Below are 16,671 nucleotides of genomic sequence, written 5' to 3'. Positions count from 1 at the left end.
CGCCTAGGGCGATGCCTCTATACGACCAAAGAGAGGTGACATGTGAGTGTTGCCCAAAAGGAGGTATCATCTCGCCCCTAGGAGTTTTCTATTGCCCCTTCATGGGAAACATGGGATAATGGATTTCTTGGATAGAGGGAAAGTCAAAGTCATTACTAACCCACATCTCACTTGAAAATAAGCGTTCAATAGTCCACCACTGACTAGGTAAACAACAACCCTTTCCAAAAAAAACTAAGCATAATGGGCTTCTATAAATATCTCTCCTCTTAAGGGGGTAAGGACAGACTCTAAGTCACACACATATTCTCTACAACTTAAAGAACATTACGCTTATTGTAGTCTCAGCATATGATTGACATAATCACCCTTCTGCAACCAAGCATCGTCGACCATAAATAAGGTGTCCCACCTTGCGTGAGCTGGTCCCTTAAACTACCTAAAAACACCACCGTACAAGGTTTCTCGCCACCATGAATAAGCATTCGCCACCAAAACACATCATACAACCACTAAGACCTTTGAGTTTCTCTATCCTTACAAGAGAAAATGCACACCTGTACTTCTTTGGTAAAATAATAATTTTTAATTTCAAAGTTCAAACCCTTTTTTTTTAATTTGATTATTTTTTAAAATCTGCCTTCTACTATCAAAATCAAATCAAAGTTTACAGAATTTGTTAATAAAGAAAAAAAAAAGTACCATACCCTCGAAAAAAAGAATGATTAAAAAAAAACTCAGACATGAGTTTTGACTTTCTCAACTCATACTAGCTTAAAAAATGACATTGACCATTCCCTATTTTAAAGTTGAAACGCAAATAAATTGCCCTTAAAGTTTCTGACATTTGTCACCATCTCTACACTTTCCTTCTTCCACTTTGACCCTACAACACGGATCCAAATTTCCTGTTGTCACAGCACTACACCGTAACGAATCTGAACCGTTCAATACAGATCAGTGCTTACATAACTTTATCGTTGAAACTGATTATGAAATATGAACAACTTGCTTTAAAATCAACGTCTCAGATTCATTACAGCATGAAATTACAGATAATCTCAACAGCAAGAAATCGAGATCCCGTCATATAAAACTCATAATCGAATATACGAATACTCTTAACTTTCAACCATAACTCGTGATTTCACCGCTCCACGATCTCATAATCTTAAATAACCGTTTCTCCTTCACTTTTAATTAAATAATCACCTCCCGCAACCGCGCTTATCCCAAACGCACTTTTCGTTTTTCTATTACCACCATGACTAGAATGAGAAAACTCACCGCCGCTGCTGGTGCGGTTATCGCCACCGCGTACGGTGGAACCTTGATCCTTCACAATCCTTCAATCTCCTCCAATGATTTCGGAGGAGGAGGTTCCCATCTCGACGCTCTTCGGAAGAAGCTCCACGCTCCGGACGTTGTTGTTCCGTCGAGGGAGTCGCATCAGTCGACGTTGATGGCTGCTAGCAAGGCGAATCCACTTGATGTTCTTGTCATCGGTGGTGGTGCCACTGGTGCTGGTGCCGCGCTTGATGCCGTGACTCGTGGACTCAATGTTGGGCTCGTGGAACGGGAGGATTTCGCTTCCGGAACTTCGTCGCGATCCACTAAGCTTCTTCATGGAGGTAGGTACATAACGTGCGCAAGGGTGCTTGTAAACTTGCAATGAAATCATGAGTTTTTTTTTTTAAATTTATTTTGTGTCATTGATGCTTTAATATTGATCGATAATGAATTTTTATCGTTTTTTTATTTGATCATCAATATTAAAATACTCAATTATATACATCATAAAATTTCGACTTAATAGATCAACATTTTGTTTTCCATATTCTTTTTATCTATTTTCTTATGTTTGCGACCATGAAATCGGCTGCGACAAAACAGTATCGACAGGTGCCGTACTGATACAGATACCGTTATTCACTCTTTTATGTTAAAGAATAAATTGTGATTAATTCACACAATGACAACCACAATCAGTGTCGCAAAGCCAATATAATGTGTTTTGATGACTAGTGTATTTGAAAATGAATCTTTCAAAGAAATTGAAGCATACTTTTAGGATCTCAAATTTTCAATTATAACTTATGAGTACAGAGGTCTTAGATCACTGGTTCCTTGTCATAGAAGTTTGAGAGCCATACATGGATATATGTCTCAACATAAGATATGCAAAGGTCGTGTGCATCTTAATAGTGTAGACTGTAGTCTCATTACTCTAAGAGTTCATTTCTCTTGGTGCAGTGGCTTACTAAATATATGTGTTGTTTTTAGTTGTTTTAAATTAAATTAATTTTTTTGATGTACTTGATCTAATCTAATCTAATATCAGTGTTTCTGTGAACGGTTAGGTGTTCGATACTTGGAGAAAGCCGTTTTTAACCTTGACTATGGACAATACAAGTTAGTACTTCATGCACTTGATGAGCGTAAACAGGTTATTGAAAATGCACCACACCTATGCCATGCATTGCCGTGCATGACACCGTGTTTTAGCTTGTTTGAAGTAGTGTACTACTGGGCGGGCTTGAAAATGTATGATTTGGTCGCAGGAAGACAATTGCTGCACTTATCAAGATATTATTCCACAAAAGAGTCTGTTGAGCTCTTTCCTACTCTAGCAAAGGAGGGACAGGATAGAACCCTAAAGGGCACTGTTGTTTATTATGATGGGCAGATGAATGATTCACGGCTTAATGTTGGGCTGGCTTGCACTGCTGCTTTAGCTGGTGCGGCAGTGCTGAACCACGCAGAAGTGGTTTCCTTACTAAAGGATGATGCTGGAAAACGGATAATTGGTGCACGAGTTCGAGACAATTTAACTGGTAACTTTTCTTTTAACTTTTAAGTGTCACCGCACCCTCATCCCATAAGAGAATAAACCTTAACAGCCGAGTAGAACAGTCGGTCTTACGTAAAATTAATGCGGAACTCCAGTGTTTGGCGTCGTGGATACTTAGAAATAGTTTTATTTTTTTAAAATATACAAGGCTTTTAGTTTTATTCATAAGGTTGTTTCACTTGCCGGGCAATTGATCAATGCCGCTTAATAGTTAATGTGAACTGAAAGATGAGTAACTTGCCTCTGAATGTGGTCTGTGTGAAGATTACCCTTTTGCTGATTACTACTCTGTCTTACTTGGATAGCTCGAACTTGGATAATCATTTTTACCGTGATGGCTACTTACCTTTGTTTGATATTTTATGTAATGTAATGCAGGCAAGGAGTTTGATACATATGCAAAAGTGATTGTGAATGCAAGTGGGCCATTCTGTGACGCTTTAAGGAAAATGGCCGACAAAAATGCACAAGAAATGATTGCTCCTAGCAGTGGTGTACATATTATTCTCCCTGATTATTATTCTCCTGAGGGAATGGGCTTAATTGTTCCTAAAACTAAAGATGGACGTGTTGTTTTCATGCTCCCTTGGATGGGACGAACCATCGCTGGCACTACAGATTCTAATACTAGCATTACATATCTTCCAGAACCGCATGAAGATGAAATACAATTTATATTGGATGCAATATCTGATTACCTTAATATTAAGGTATGTTGTACCTGCCAGTGTAGATGATTTCTCATTATATTTTCTCTTATTTTCTGAAGAGTTGGTATGGATAAAACGCAATAATGCTGTTTAATTCATGAAGCTCACTCCACCTAGTAGAAAAGCCTGTAGTTTTTGTTTTGTTTTGTAACTCTTATTTCTGATGTTAGATTAAGAATTACAAGTTCTCTTAGATATTGCTTGTTCGGAAAAATGTTAGATTGTCTTATGCAAAGATATGAAAGATTCTATTTATTGCATTTTCCTTATTACTCGGTTTGCTATTGGGGAATAAATAGAAGTACAAAAATTGTAGGTCCGGCGTACTGATGTTCTTTCTGCTTGGAGTGGCATTCGCCCATTAGCAGTGGATCCTACAGCAAAGAGTACTGAGAGTATCTCAAGGGATCATGTTGTCTGTGAAGATTACCCTGGCTTGGTCACAATCACTGGCGGCAAGTGGACTACCTATCGCAGGTAATGATTTAATGATCAGTTTGATGAAGTTTGTTTAGACATGGTTTCGCTGACTAGGCATGATATGCTAATGCGTTGGGAATCTCTTTTGGTTTTGCAAAAAAAAATAAGTGTTGGTAATCTAATTACTCAAGTTTACAGCACACAGTTTCTATGTTGATGAATATTGTTATGTTTTCTGTGTTTCAGTATGGCAGAAGATGCTGTTAATGCAGCTATAAAGTCTGGAAAGCTGACCCCTGCCAATGGATGTGTAACCAACAAGCTTTGCATAGTTGGTGGTGAAGGGTGGGAGCTTTCTTCTTTTACAGTTCTTGCTCAACAGTATAAGCGCATGAAAAGTACACACGGTGGTAAAGTTGTTCCCGGGATAATGGACTCTGCTGCTGCAAAGCATTTGTCTCATGCATATGGAACATTGGCAGAGAGAGTGGCTTCAATTGCTCAGGTTTGCTTTTTTTCCTCTATATTTAATATTGTTATTTCATTGAGCAACAAAACATGTACCCATGCATCTACCATAAAATGGACTTGGGGTGATTTTGTACCGTCTTTGATATGGGGTCTTGTTAATAATTATTGGAAAAACTGAGTTCACATATACTAAAGATAAGGCATGACTAGAGTTTATGAAGAATAACACCCCTTACCTTACAAACCGCTTTTGTAAAGTTGAGTTAGGTTCCACTTAAACTAGCATGGTATCTAGAGTTTGGTTCAATCCTCTTTGAACTGTCTCAGTTACCACTGTGATGCTCACATTTGTAAAAGAACGCAGTGCTCTGCTTTATGTTTTTCTTTCCAGTTGTTTATTTTTAGCACTGTACCTTAATAGTTACTACTGGGGTGATCACGTTTAAAAAAACAAAACACAGTGATCTACTGTGTTTTTCGTTCAGTAGTTTTTTAACATTGTACCTTTATCCTTATGACTGTATATTTTTGTTTTAAATAGTTCAATAGTTTTCTATTTTGGTTGATTGAGTTTGTATGTATTATTTTATAATTTCAAAGATGAAGCCAGGATTTCTCTAAATGACACCATTGGCGCTTGTTAGAGGCATGGAATTATGGTCAACATTGAAAAAAAATGTATTCAAAATTTAGGTAGTTATTATGTGTTACTTGATAGTTGGGGAAGCACCTATCATGAAAAGGATGATAGAATTTTGTCTTAGGTGATTTGGGCATGTGCTGAAAAGATCTAAGAAAGCCTCAATGAGGATATTACATCCTATAAAAAGTAGTCTAGAAATTTTAGATTGAAGGAAACTAAAAACAATTGTATGTCTAACCATTAAAAATGATTTAGATTTAAACAGTTTATTATTAGATATGATTTTTTTAACCGGATTACCAACCTCACTCAAGTGGAAACAATAACCTTTGTTGTAGTTGTATGTATATAATTTCCCGAGTCACAAAGCTTCATATTACAGTCTATTTACTGGTCGATGCGATTTGCAATTGATTGTAAATAAAAGATCTTGTAAACCATAGTGAGGCCATTTGTTTCATTTGGTGGTGTTAATTTGTTTATGCCGAAACATCATATTTTGGGGGATCTTTGTGGTATGGTAATCATATTTATTGAGCTTCATGGGTGTCATTGAAGTTTTAGTCAGTTTCATTAGTTCATGATTGATGAGATAGAATTGACTCTTTTGTATTTCAGAATGAAAATTTGGGCAAGCGACTTGCCCACGGTTACCCATATCTGGAGGCAGAGGTAGCTTATTGTGCTCGTAACGAATATTGTGAATCTGCTATTGATTTCATTGCAAGGAGAACTCGTCTTGCTTTCCTTGAAACTGATGCAGCAAAAAGGGCATTGCCTCGTGTGATTGAAATATTGGCAAATGAGCACAAATGGGACGATTCAAGGCGGAAGGAAGAGTTGCAGAAGGCTACAGATTTTTTGAAGACTTTTAAATCCTCACAAAATGCACAGTTTCATGATGGGAAGCACCATTAGTAAGTGCAAAAAAGCAATACATACGAGTTATTATATCTTAAATACTGCAGTTATTAAATAGTTCATGGTTTTGCAATTAAATATAGAATTCATCATGGGCTCTGGACTATTATTTCACACATACTTATTTCAATTTTCTATGATGTCATACGTTTAATTGTGGAGTTCAAAAGTAGTATATGTTATACTATGTATCAATGATGGTGGCAATCATATATCAAACATTTGATAGAGTTATAATATTTTTTTTCTTTACTTATTCTCAGGGTGAGAGGACTTGAATGAGAAGAAAGTTTTCACATGACAAGCATTTTGGTACTCATTTCCACTGATCAATAGTCAATCGGTGACTATACACGCCATAGAGAGTGGCTCAACACATATATAATATTAAAATTTACACAAATTTATCTCACATTTGCCTTCAAAAATAACTTTGGCAAGTTGGAGTTGCACAGCTACACGACAGAATAATTTTTTCAAGATTGATTAGACTCTGTACCTCAGCCAAGGTTGTCCACGAAATAAGGACCTGAGGGTTGTGTTTTAGTTTGATTCTGATCTTTGTATTTTGTTGTTCTTTTCCCATAATATTTGAATATGTATCTATTAATTAACATTGAGGAATTAAAAATTTACGTAAGTGAAGAAATGCTTCATGGCACTTTTATTATGGATTTGCACTATCTGCTTGTTATACTTTCGTAAACTAAACTAACTTTGTTACATCACAGGGAAAGAAAAACTACAATTATAGACTTGTACTTGGTGTAGTTAATAAACCACCTGCTGTATGGAAATAACATAATATTTTGATAAATCATCAAACTTTATGATGTGTTGTTCATTGTCAATGACTAATCATCTAAAATGTAGTATGAATAGTTGTATCATCTCTTTAAATATGATAATATATGATAATAAATGTAACCATTTTTATCAATGTGCAAGCCACTGTATGAACTTTCTTCCTCCGTGAAGAGGTTGTAGAGTCATCATATTGATTTTGTTCATCAATAGTCTGATGAAGTAATGTAAGACAATAAATGAGATTCCATTCAAACTTAAATAATAACAAACGTGAGATATGGATAATTTACAAAACAACCAAAGAGAAGTTATGGAACAATGCTTTCCCAAGACTTAAATCCAATAAAAAAAGCTAAGCCAATGATCTGCTTGCATAAGGTGCTATCTACCAGCTCATTATCTGATTTCTTCTTTAATCTATTGTTGGTTTCCACAGGTTTAATCGAAGGGTTGCAATTGCTCATCTTGAACTTCTTCAAGATGCCCTATGTATATTTCTTTTGATGAAAGAAAACTTCATATTTTGTGTTCACAATCTCCATTTCTAGGAAGTGTGCTAAGTTTTCTAGATCTGGAATTTCAAACTCATTCTCCATACTAACTTCTTCACATCAAGTTGATGTTGTTGGACAAGTAACTTCAAATACAAGAGAGGAGAGTGAATTGTGACATTTAAAATTCGTGATTAATTTTAAATCTTTCTCGATTAAGATCATGTTAATAGTTTCGTTAAAAGTAAATGGCAGCGGAAATAAAAACAAATGATAAATAGCAAAAAATAAAGAGAGTAAGGGTTAGAGAGATTGCACCGGAGAGTTATCCAGATTTGGCCGAACGTTGGCATAGTCTTGTCTCTAAGAAATCTTCTTGAGATTTTGACTAAAACTTTGAGCTTTTATATGTTATGCCTACCCCAATCAAACAAGAAGATTTTATCCAAGCTAAAATAATAATCAAAATAGGGATTTTTCAAGTTAATCTCAAGAACTAAATAGAGATTTTAAGATCGGATAATCTCAAGAACCAAACTTTGTTTTTCAAAAGTATTTCATTCTTAAAAGTAATCACAAGGACACTTCACTCAAACAATTTCTTCCTCACAAGTAGTGTTCACTCAAAAGAACCAATGCAACTTTAAGGAAAACAAATATTTCTAGAGAGAAGGAGAAAAGTAGAGAGATTAACTTCAAAGAAAATGTAAAACTTCAGGAATCGGTGTGAAATGAAGAAAAGGTGACTCTCCTTTATATAGGAGAAGGAAAAATTGAAAAAGAAACCATTCACGGGTCTTCTTAATGTCCCAATCGGTTGGTTGTCCTAAAAAATCAAGTTACTTGGCCCAAAATGAAAAGATTTGATAAGGAGTCGTTGCCAATTATTAAGACACTATCATAATCAATTATACTCTCGTTTAGGCTTCTTCAAATCGATCGACTGAAGATCCCAATTAATTGGTTGGTTCAAATATATCTTCCAATCAATTGTTTTAAGGTCCCAATCGATTGATTAGTTCAAAAAGGCTTCAAAAGAAAAGCTGACAGTATCTTAATCACTTGGCTGAGGTTTGAAAATATTTTTAAGATATTTGATAGATAAAAAGAGGTTTCAAAAGTGTGTGTGTGTGTGTGTGTGAGAGAGAGAGAGAGAGATGCCTTAGTATCTTAGGAGTTACTTCCTTATTTATATAAAACTATGACCACTCAGATAGACACGAACAAATGAGTTTTCACGCTTCCTCTCTTTCACAACTCTAAGGCCTTCAATATTTTTTATCAAATACATTGATCATATAAGCACTTCAATAAAATATTGATTCTACTACTAGATGATGCTTGAGATGTCCTTAAGTTTGGTCACCATCATCAGAGAGTTGGAAAACCATTACCACCAACTTTATCGACTTCAATGGTCATTGGTGTTTTCGTCATCAAAACTTTTGGAAGGTTATCAGTAGGATCATCAATTTTATACTTGCAAGCACATATATCCACATATGCATCTTTCAGCCTCTATATGCTGCAATGGTTATCACAAGTCTTATTGTTTCAAGCCTAGCAACTGGTGCATAAACTTCATTAAAATTAACTCCAAGTTTTTGAATAAACCATTTTACCACCTGTCTTGCCTTGTACTTCGCAACAATTTCACCATTTGGCCTCAATGTCACCTTGTAAACCCATCTCACATCTATAGTTTTCTTACTTGAGTGCTTGAATAGTTCCTAGATTTTGTTCATCTTAATGCCTTTGAGTTTTTCCTCTATTTCACCCCATCAATTTTTATCTGTCATGGCTTGTATGTGATTAACTAGCTCTAACTCAACCATCATAGCTTCGTCAATCAATTCACCATTATCTCGTATGGCTTGACCAGATAATCTTTCATAATCACTCAATCTAACTGATTGAGTTCTGGTTCTTGTTCATCTCCTTATTTTTTTTGAGGTTATGCAGTTTCAATGTCTTGGGCATCTCCTAGTATGATGTTGATGTGGCTTGAACTTTCACCTTCTTGCATTTGACTATTTGAAATTTTCAATTAGTTCCAACCTTTACTCTCATCAAAGTGCACATGTCTGCTTATTACCACCTTATTTTCATTTAGTAAGAATAATTTGTAGGCACCTGTGGAATAATAACCAACCAAGATTATGGATTAGCCTCTATCATCTAATTTCATTTTGGGTTGCTCACGAACATGTTTGTAGCATGATGAGCCAAAAACCATGAAGTGTCCAACACTTGGTTTCAGACAGACCAAGCTTCACAAAGTGTCTTTTTATTCAAATTCTTTGTTGGACATATACTGATGATGATGATGATGCAAATGTAAATTTGCAGTTGTATAATTCATATTATATTCCTTAATATTTAAGTATACTTGATAATAACAAATAAGCTCAATATCACATATTGACTTGAGCATGATAATACATTTTAGAGTTATACTAGATCAATGGGCTCATAGATAATACTTCACACATGTTAGAAGGACACATCGTGTCAAGGCCACTCATGTACCTTTGCATGACTCGTGGAATATCCAATTAACCGATTTTATAATCATAAGTTTGACAATACTAAAGTAATCAACTCGTCATATTGAAACCATAATAGTTTCTAGTCGAATGGTGACATCCACTCCAATCACTATGAAAATAATTTATAACACTCATATATCACAATATGTAGCATTCTCATGACAAATTAAGTGAGTCTAAACATTACTATACTATTTATACATATCTAAAAAATTGATGTATCATCTTCCTAACGAAATACATTCATCAATCTAATTGCATAATAATCTCTATATATTATTGTTCAATCTCATAGGAAAGTTTTATTGCAAATACTTGATTTCAAATATTCAATAAGAATGTAGTGAATATTATTTTTTGTTATTTTGGGTGAGCTCTTCCTTTTTATAAAGATTTTACTTAAAAAAATGGATTGACCAACTTGGAACAAAACTCATAAGGACTTAAAACCCAACGGATAAGATAGAAACCAGAGCACTATACTAATCCTTTTCCATTTCTCTGCAATTTCAAAAAGCCACCACCACCGCGCCAGTGACTGAACAATGGGTTCAGCAGCAACAATGGCGATGACGGCGCTCTGTTTCACCAAAACATCCAAACTCACTTCTTCTTTCCGCACTCTCCCTCGCATCACCTGCTCTTCCCTCTCCTCTTCTCCTCTCAAATTCAACGTCTCCTCCTTTCCCTCCAACCCCAAACCTAAACCCGATAACCCGAACAAATTTTCCGACGACAACACGATCCCTTGGATTGCTCGAGGCAAAGATGGAAATTTCAAACTCTCAACTGGACCTCCTCCAACCTTACTCAAAGCCATGGCCAATGCCTCAACAGGTACCAAAAAATCAGAGAAAAACCAAACTATGAAAACCAAAAAGAAAAATGAAAAGGAAACATCGGAGAAATACCAAACTGTGAAAACTAAGAAGAAAAATGAAAAGGAAACTAAGGTCCGTAGGGTGGCGCCGTCGCAGTATTCCAAAGCGTCGCGGAGGTTCTACAATGAAAATATTAAGGTCTCCAGTGCACGTCTCAGCAAGGTTCTCGCTGCCTCTGGAGGTGACATTTGAATGCAATTAATTTCATTTTTTTAAATCAATTTCTATTCCAAATTATTCTAAAAGTATAACTAGAATCATAAATCATAATTAAGCTGGTTTGTTTTCAGTTGCGTCCAGGAGAAGCTGTGAAGAGCTTATTTTTGAAGGCAAGGTTACCGTTAACGGTTCCGTCTGTAATACACCTCAGGTTTGTTCCCGTCTGTTATAAATTTCTCTAAGTTAGCTTTGTTTAATAGCATAGTGTTGCTATACCATGACTTCATGGATTTGAACTTTTAGGTCCATTTTATCTAAGCCATTAGAGAAAACATGTGGATTCTGTGGTAAGGAGAATAGTTCAGATGGAGAGAAGTCAAACAATTAGAGGAAGAGGAAGACCTGGAAAGACTATAAGAAAAGTTATTAAAGAAATCTTGAGATTAACGATTTGGATAGAAGTATGGTCCAGGATAGAACATTATGACAAAAGTTGATCCATGTAGCCAACCCCACTTAGTGGGATAATGATTCGTTGTTGTTTTGTTGTTGTAGTATACTAGTTAGTTAGGATTCGTCTGAAGTTGGTTATATTAGTTATACCTTAGGATCACATTCAAGGTGCAACCTATATTCATTGGGTAATTCTAATAAATATCTAACTATATCTAACATAAGCTTTCAAGAAAGATATATGATTTATTTTTTGATTTTTCTATGCTAGAAATTTTTGTTTATGGCTTATGAGAAAAGCACGTTGTTGTGTAGACTAAAGTGGATCCCTCAAAGGATATTATTTATGTCAAGGGGAGCCGCCTTCCTAAGAGGCAGCCTCACAAAGTTTATCTTGCCTTGAACAAGCCAAAAGGGTATGTAATATGCTAGTACGATTTATGATGCCCATATATGATGTCCAACGCTAATGAATTTATTATTTAGTTTCATCTTATGTAATCTTATAAGTGATGCAACTACTTTTCCACAGGTACATATGCTCATCTGGGGAAAAGGAGTCTAAATCTGTTATAAGTTTATTTGATGATTTTTTGAGCGGTTGGGTATGTGTTACTTTGAGCTTTGTTGATAATTTATTTAAGACTTTGTTCTTTTTTCCTTCCTTTTTTTACTTTGTGGCGTTATGCCTGCAATGGCCTTATGGAAAACTTTTGAGATTATGTGCTATTTCCAATCTTTTTTGGGACGTACATTTCTCTCCATTTATAATGATGTTCCCTCTTTCACCTGAAAACAATTCTATTTCCAGGATAAGAAGCATCCAGGAGTACCCCCACCACGACTATTTACTGTAGGGCGCCTTGATGTTGCTACTACTGGATTACTTATTGTGACTAATGATGGTATGTGGTTTCTTGAAAAAAGCAATTTTATCTTTGTTGAAATGAATATTGGTTCTGTTAATAAATTATGTCTAAACTCTAACAGTTTCATCTAATACTTTATCCAACGGTTCTTGTTCACAGGGGATTTTGCTCAAAAACTTTCACATCCGTCATCTAATTTTTCAAAAGAGTGAGTCATGAGTTTGATTTGTGTCTTTCTTTTCACGAGTTTTTCATTGTTTTTTGATCCTTGTATTATTATTTCTAAGATATAGAAAGTTCTTCACTCCTATGAATTCTCTCATTTTTTGAAACATCATATTTGTTGTCAGATACATTGCAACAGTTAATGGTCTAGTTCATCAGAGGCACTTAACGGCCATAAGTGAGGGAACAACAATTGAGGGTGTCCATTGTGTACCAGATAGTGTGGAGTTACTTCCACGTACGCCAGATACACAAAGATCTCGACTTCGTATTGTGGTAAGTATATCTGTTTTTGATCTGCTATATCAACTCTACCACCCAACACTGGTTATGAATTTTTAATCACAGCATTGTCTTACAATGAAGTGGTATCTCACTTGAACTTTTGTACTATAGTTTCTTGATGCATAACATTGATAAAATTGTCTTTTAATCCATACTTCAATGTTATAGAAATATGGTATACGTTAAGAATGAAGTTATTGACTGTGTTTCATATGATACTACTTAAGATCAATTCTAGTAGATGCTGATTTTTTTCACTGCAGTTGTAAATTGAAATGTTTTAATAGTCATATGATTGAGTAATTTATTATTCACACCTCTTATTTACTTTATATACATGTTAGAGCATATGAATTGTCAGATGATGAAAAAAAGTTGAACTTAGCGGACATTTGCTTGCTTGATTTAATTTGGATTCTCATAGGTTCATGATGGAAGAAAGCATGAAGTTCGCGAACTTGTTAAAAATGCTGGACTTGAGGTAAGCTTTAATTATATACGTATAATTTGTTTAATGACCCTCAAAATTCAAAAAGCTCTATTGCTTATGCATAATATTACACAGTGAACACAATTCCAATAATACTGGGCAATATTTCTGAATTTCATATTTCTTAGGAGTTTATTTGATTATGCTAATTGCTATTTTTCTCATATCATATATAATCAAAATTGTTACATCCATAGTATTTTCAAGAGTCATTTTTTACCATTGATCTTGCTCCCCATGTTGTCTTACATTATCCATGTTTTATGATGAGTAAATTCGTGTTAACAACTGTTCTTTATGTAAAACACATCAGAAAAATGAAGCTTAAAGATTTTTGGTGTGGCTCGAATACATTGACTACTTTCAATCTTTATGGAATATATCTACCCGTGTAGCTAACTTCTTTACTGGTTTCAACTCATGTGTGTTTTAGCTTTAGCGATGATTGGTTATAGGACATTTAGACCCCCTCTGAGTCCATGTAGCCAATCTCATTCGGTGGAAAAAAAAAGATTTGATTGTTCTTGTTCTTCTTCTGATAGGAAGCCATCTTAGTGGGTGAATTAGAGAGTCAGTTAGGGGAAATTTAACACGATGGCCATATATTACAATGGGGGTTAAGAGTGAGGTGTCTTATCATTTTTGATGGACTACAACGCTTTGGCATTAGGAGGTGCAAACCATCCAAGCTTCGTGATACTGTAGTCTAGGAATTTCCTTATTTTTCTTGTAATAAGATACTTGTGTTCCCTGTATGATGCCAATAAATTTATTGATCAATAATATGCTTAATGAGGAAACGCTTTTAATCTCTCCTCAAGGTAAATGAGTGACTATTAAACAATTAAATTATTGATTCTGTTTCATGTTTCAGATTTATTCATTAAAGCGAATTCGCATAGCTGGTTTTAGACTTCCACCAGACCTTGGGTAAATTTTGTGTTTTTAATTGTCCTTAGTTCTCAAGACTCAAGAGGGTCTTTTTTAGTAGAAGTAGCAGTAATATTCAAATAGAATTCCAATAAAAATATTTCAATTGAATTTCATTGGTTGTATTTTTGTTTCAGGCTAGGGAAGTACATTGAGCTAAGTCTTTCGAATCTGAAAGCATTGGGAGGAAAAGTTAACAAAGTTAATTCTTAATTGTTGGAGTTGCAAATCTTCCTCATTCTTATTCAGATTTTGACAGCTCCTAAGCTGTTATGGTGGAATTAGCCAATGCTTGTTTGATTCGAGCTGTTGGATTCTGATACCTGATGCATTACTTGGTAAAGTATTTGGAATAGCCACAGAGCACTAATTTGTGGAGTGTTTGGCATCAATGTAAACTGAGGCTCTCGCAATCAAACATGAAACATAGTTACATAGTTTAGAAGAATTCAGTAAAGATTTTAAACATTAATGTATGTATAATGTATGTAAAATGTAAATGGTGATGTGTCTGAAATAGTGAATGATGTTAGTTTAGGCAACTTATAATAATGTGAACAAGTGGTGTACCGTACATTTCAAAATAAGCCTGCATCAATAACCTAAAGCATGGAAACGGTTTTGCTGCCTTTTAAGCAAGAATATTTTTCTGCATCAATAACCTAAGTCTTTCTTTTTTATTCAAACAAACTGATAAATAAAATATTTTTCTGCGTCAAATAAAAAAATCCATTTCACGATTGCCTTAACCTGCTATAGTTTTCTCACGCTGTCGACGCTTCATCTCTCTTCGTCACTGCTCCGCCTAGCCGCTACCATCATGATCGCCGTTTTCATCTCGTCTTGCTGCCACCATTGATGGAGTTTAGTTTAGGCCCTCTTCATTGTTTTGCTTATTCTTTCACTGGATTCACCCGCTTCTGCATGTAATTAGAATCCCTTGATTCATCAGAAAATAATTATGAGTTTTGAGTATTAGTATGAAATGCTTGATGATTCTACCGATGACTTAAAATACACTGAATCAAACCACGCATGGGTGGTGATTCCATTGATCCTTGTTGCTGGAAGATCATTACTTGTTTTTTTGGTGGTTATGTTTCTGCCTTGTATCTGTTGCTTAGATTTTAAGTTTTTTTATAAGTGTTTTTTTTTTCTTTCTAGATATTGGTTTACTTACTGCTGGAGCATTTAGTATACCAGGGCAATACACAGGTTTGTAAAACTTGTGTGCTTCGCTTGGAAAAAATGAAAGTGATATGGATGTTTAGGCAATATATATGTTTGTGAAACTTGTTAATTTGTTTGGGAAATTATAGCAGACTGGTTGGAGAATTTCCTTTAAATTAGATGTTAGAGTTGAATTTGATATCAGAAATATTGTGAAACGTTTTCCACGAAAGAAAATCATATGGTTGAGAATTTATGGTTACCCTCATGTCAATGTTCCTTCCATATTTAGTATATAGAACCTTACACCAAAGATGATATGGATTGTTGATCAGATTCTAAAGAATCTTCATAAAAAAACAAATCAAATGTTGAGGTCTCTTAATACCTAGGCCACCCTCATTCTTAGGGAGACAACAAAAATCCCATCTAACTATATACAGTATGTGATTATAAAGATCAATTTAATTAGTTAGACATAAACATGTTCTTACACATTTCATCCTAGCCATAGATTGTATTATATCACGAGTCAATATAATGTTATGATGTACGGTGCACTCTAGCATTGACGTTGGATTGCTAGGGAGATATGATTCCGTTAAATATAGGTTTAATTCTATTCAATGTAACTTATCATCAAAAGCACTTAAAAGTTTGCTTTATATATTTTTAATGAAATAAGGATGGTTTACTTCATCTTTTAAGTCAAAGTTTTTTATATAATAAATCAATTAAATTGTTAAATTCTTTAAAAAAAAATTATTTATTGTGATATTTTTATTTTTTTATTTTTAGTATGATAATTTATAAAAGGGAAAGTTAGTGTTTAAAAAGTCTCAAGCAACATGATTTCGTCATCCACCATAAATGAATTCTAAAATGAAGTACCAAACGTCCAACCAAGAGCAAACATGATTTATTATAAACCAAAAATATATTTTCGGTTTTATATCAGAAGTGCATTTTCGAATTAAATTTTACTATAAAATGGAGTAAATTTCAAAACAAATAAATTATATGTTTGTGCAGTGTGAACCGAAAATATATTTTTGATTTTTCATGCGGTATATTAGAAAAATATGAAGGGAGAAATCCCCTAATTCTATTCAATGTATCTCTTTAAATTAAGAAAGTTTCTCAACCCACCCCATAAGTATCTTACACACCAAGTAAATTTCGATTTTTGCCTCTACTTCCTTAACATTAAGCGTCCCACGAGTCCTGACACGATGTCGACGATACAGAAATGCACTCTCTGTCATCCTGATCATATCACCCATCACACGCCTAGAAGCAGTACCCTTAGGGAATAAACCCTCTGCAATGGCTCCGATGCCCTTGTC

General features: G+C 34.7%; 2 protein-coding genes across 6 annotated transcripts; both read left to right on the top strand.

The window, feature by feature from the left end:
* Positions 1-1,126: 1,126 nt before the first annotated feature.
* LOC131643759 (glycerol-3-phosphate dehydrogenase SDP6, mitochondrial-like) lies at positions 1,127-6,686 on the top strand. 3 transcript variants are annotated; one of them, XM_058914070.1, is made up of 7 exons: positions 1,127-1,631; positions 2,361-2,834; positions 3,230-3,561; positions 3,878-4,038; positions 4,228-4,486; positions 5,714-6,012; positions 6,280-6,686. In XM_058914070.1, coding segments are annotated over exons 1-7 (1,893 nt in total). In that variant the 5' UTR covers positions 1,127-1,264; the 3' UTR covers positions 6,281-6,686. The 3 variants fall into 3 exon arrangements, with proteins under 3 accessions (XP_058770053.1, XP_058770054.1, XP_058770055.1); XM_058914072.1 differs by having other exon boundaries at positions 1,422-1,631; positions 2,342-2,834; XM_058914071.1 differs by lacking the exon at positions 6,280-6,686 and having other exon boundaries at positions 5,714-6,013.
* Positions 6,687-10,272: 3,586 nt separating this feature from the next.
* LOC131643758 (putative ribosomal large subunit pseudouridine synthase SVR1, chloroplastic) lies at positions 10,273-14,672 on the top strand. Of its 3 annotated transcripts, XM_058914066.1 has the most exons (10): positions 10,275-10,925; positions 11,035-11,114; positions 11,672-11,772; positions 11,889-11,961; positions 12,168-12,261; positions 12,385-12,433; positions 12,576-12,726; positions 13,160-13,216; positions 14,100-14,155; positions 14,293-14,672. In XM_058914066.1, exons 1-10 carry the CDS (start codon positions 10,409-10,411, stop codon positions 14,366-14,368), a joined length of 1,254 nt encoding a protein of 417 aa, XP_058770049.1. In that variant the 5' UTR covers positions 10,275-10,408; the 3' UTR covers positions 14,369-14,672. The 3 variants fall into 3 exon arrangements, with proteins under 3 accessions (XP_058770051.1, XP_058770050.1, XP_058770049.1); XM_058914068.1 differs by lacking the exon at positions 14,100-14,155 and having other exon boundaries at positions 10,273-10,925; XM_058914067.1 differs by lacking the exon at positions 14,293-14,672 and having other exon boundaries at positions 10,274-10,925; positions 14,100-14,159.
* Positions 14,673-16,671: the final 1,999 nt, after the last annotated feature.

This window comes from Vicia villosa, linkage group LG1 (assembly GCF_029867415.1).
Source record: "Vicia villosa cultivar HV-30 ecotype Madison, WI linkage group LG1, Vvil1.0, whole genome shotgun sequence".
Classification (NCBI taxonomy): Eukaryota; Viridiplantae; Streptophyta; class Magnoliopsida; order Fabales; family Fabaceae; genus Vicia; species Vicia villosa.
Note: the sequence above shows the minus strand (reverse complement) of the source record. Positions and strands in the feature narration are given on the sequence as shown.

Coding starts and splice junctions, on each gene's coding strand:
- LOC131643759 (XM_058914070.1), top strand. CDS start 1,265: ATGACTAGAATGAGAAAACTCACCGCCGCTGCTGGTGCGGTTATCGCC. Junction 2,835..3,229: donor AGTTCGAGACAATTTAACTG/GTAACTTTTCTT, acceptor AATGTAATGCAG/GCAAGGAGTTTGATACATAT. Junction 3,562..3,877: donor CTGATTACCTTAATATTAAG/GTATGTTGTACC, acceptor CAAAAATTGTAG/GTCCGGCGTACTGATGTTCT.
- LOC131643758 (XM_058914066.1), top strand. CDS start 10,409: ATGGGTTCAGCAGCAACAATGGCGATGACGGCGCTCTGTTTCACCAAA. Junction 11,115..11,671: donor CCGTCTGTAATACACCTCAG/GTTTGTTCCCGT, acceptor GTTGTTGTGTAG/ACTAAAGTGGATCCCTCAAA. Junction 14,156..14,292: donor AGACTTCCACCAGACCTTGG/GTAAATTTTGTG, acceptor TTTTTGTTTCAG/GCTAGGGAAGTACATTGAGC.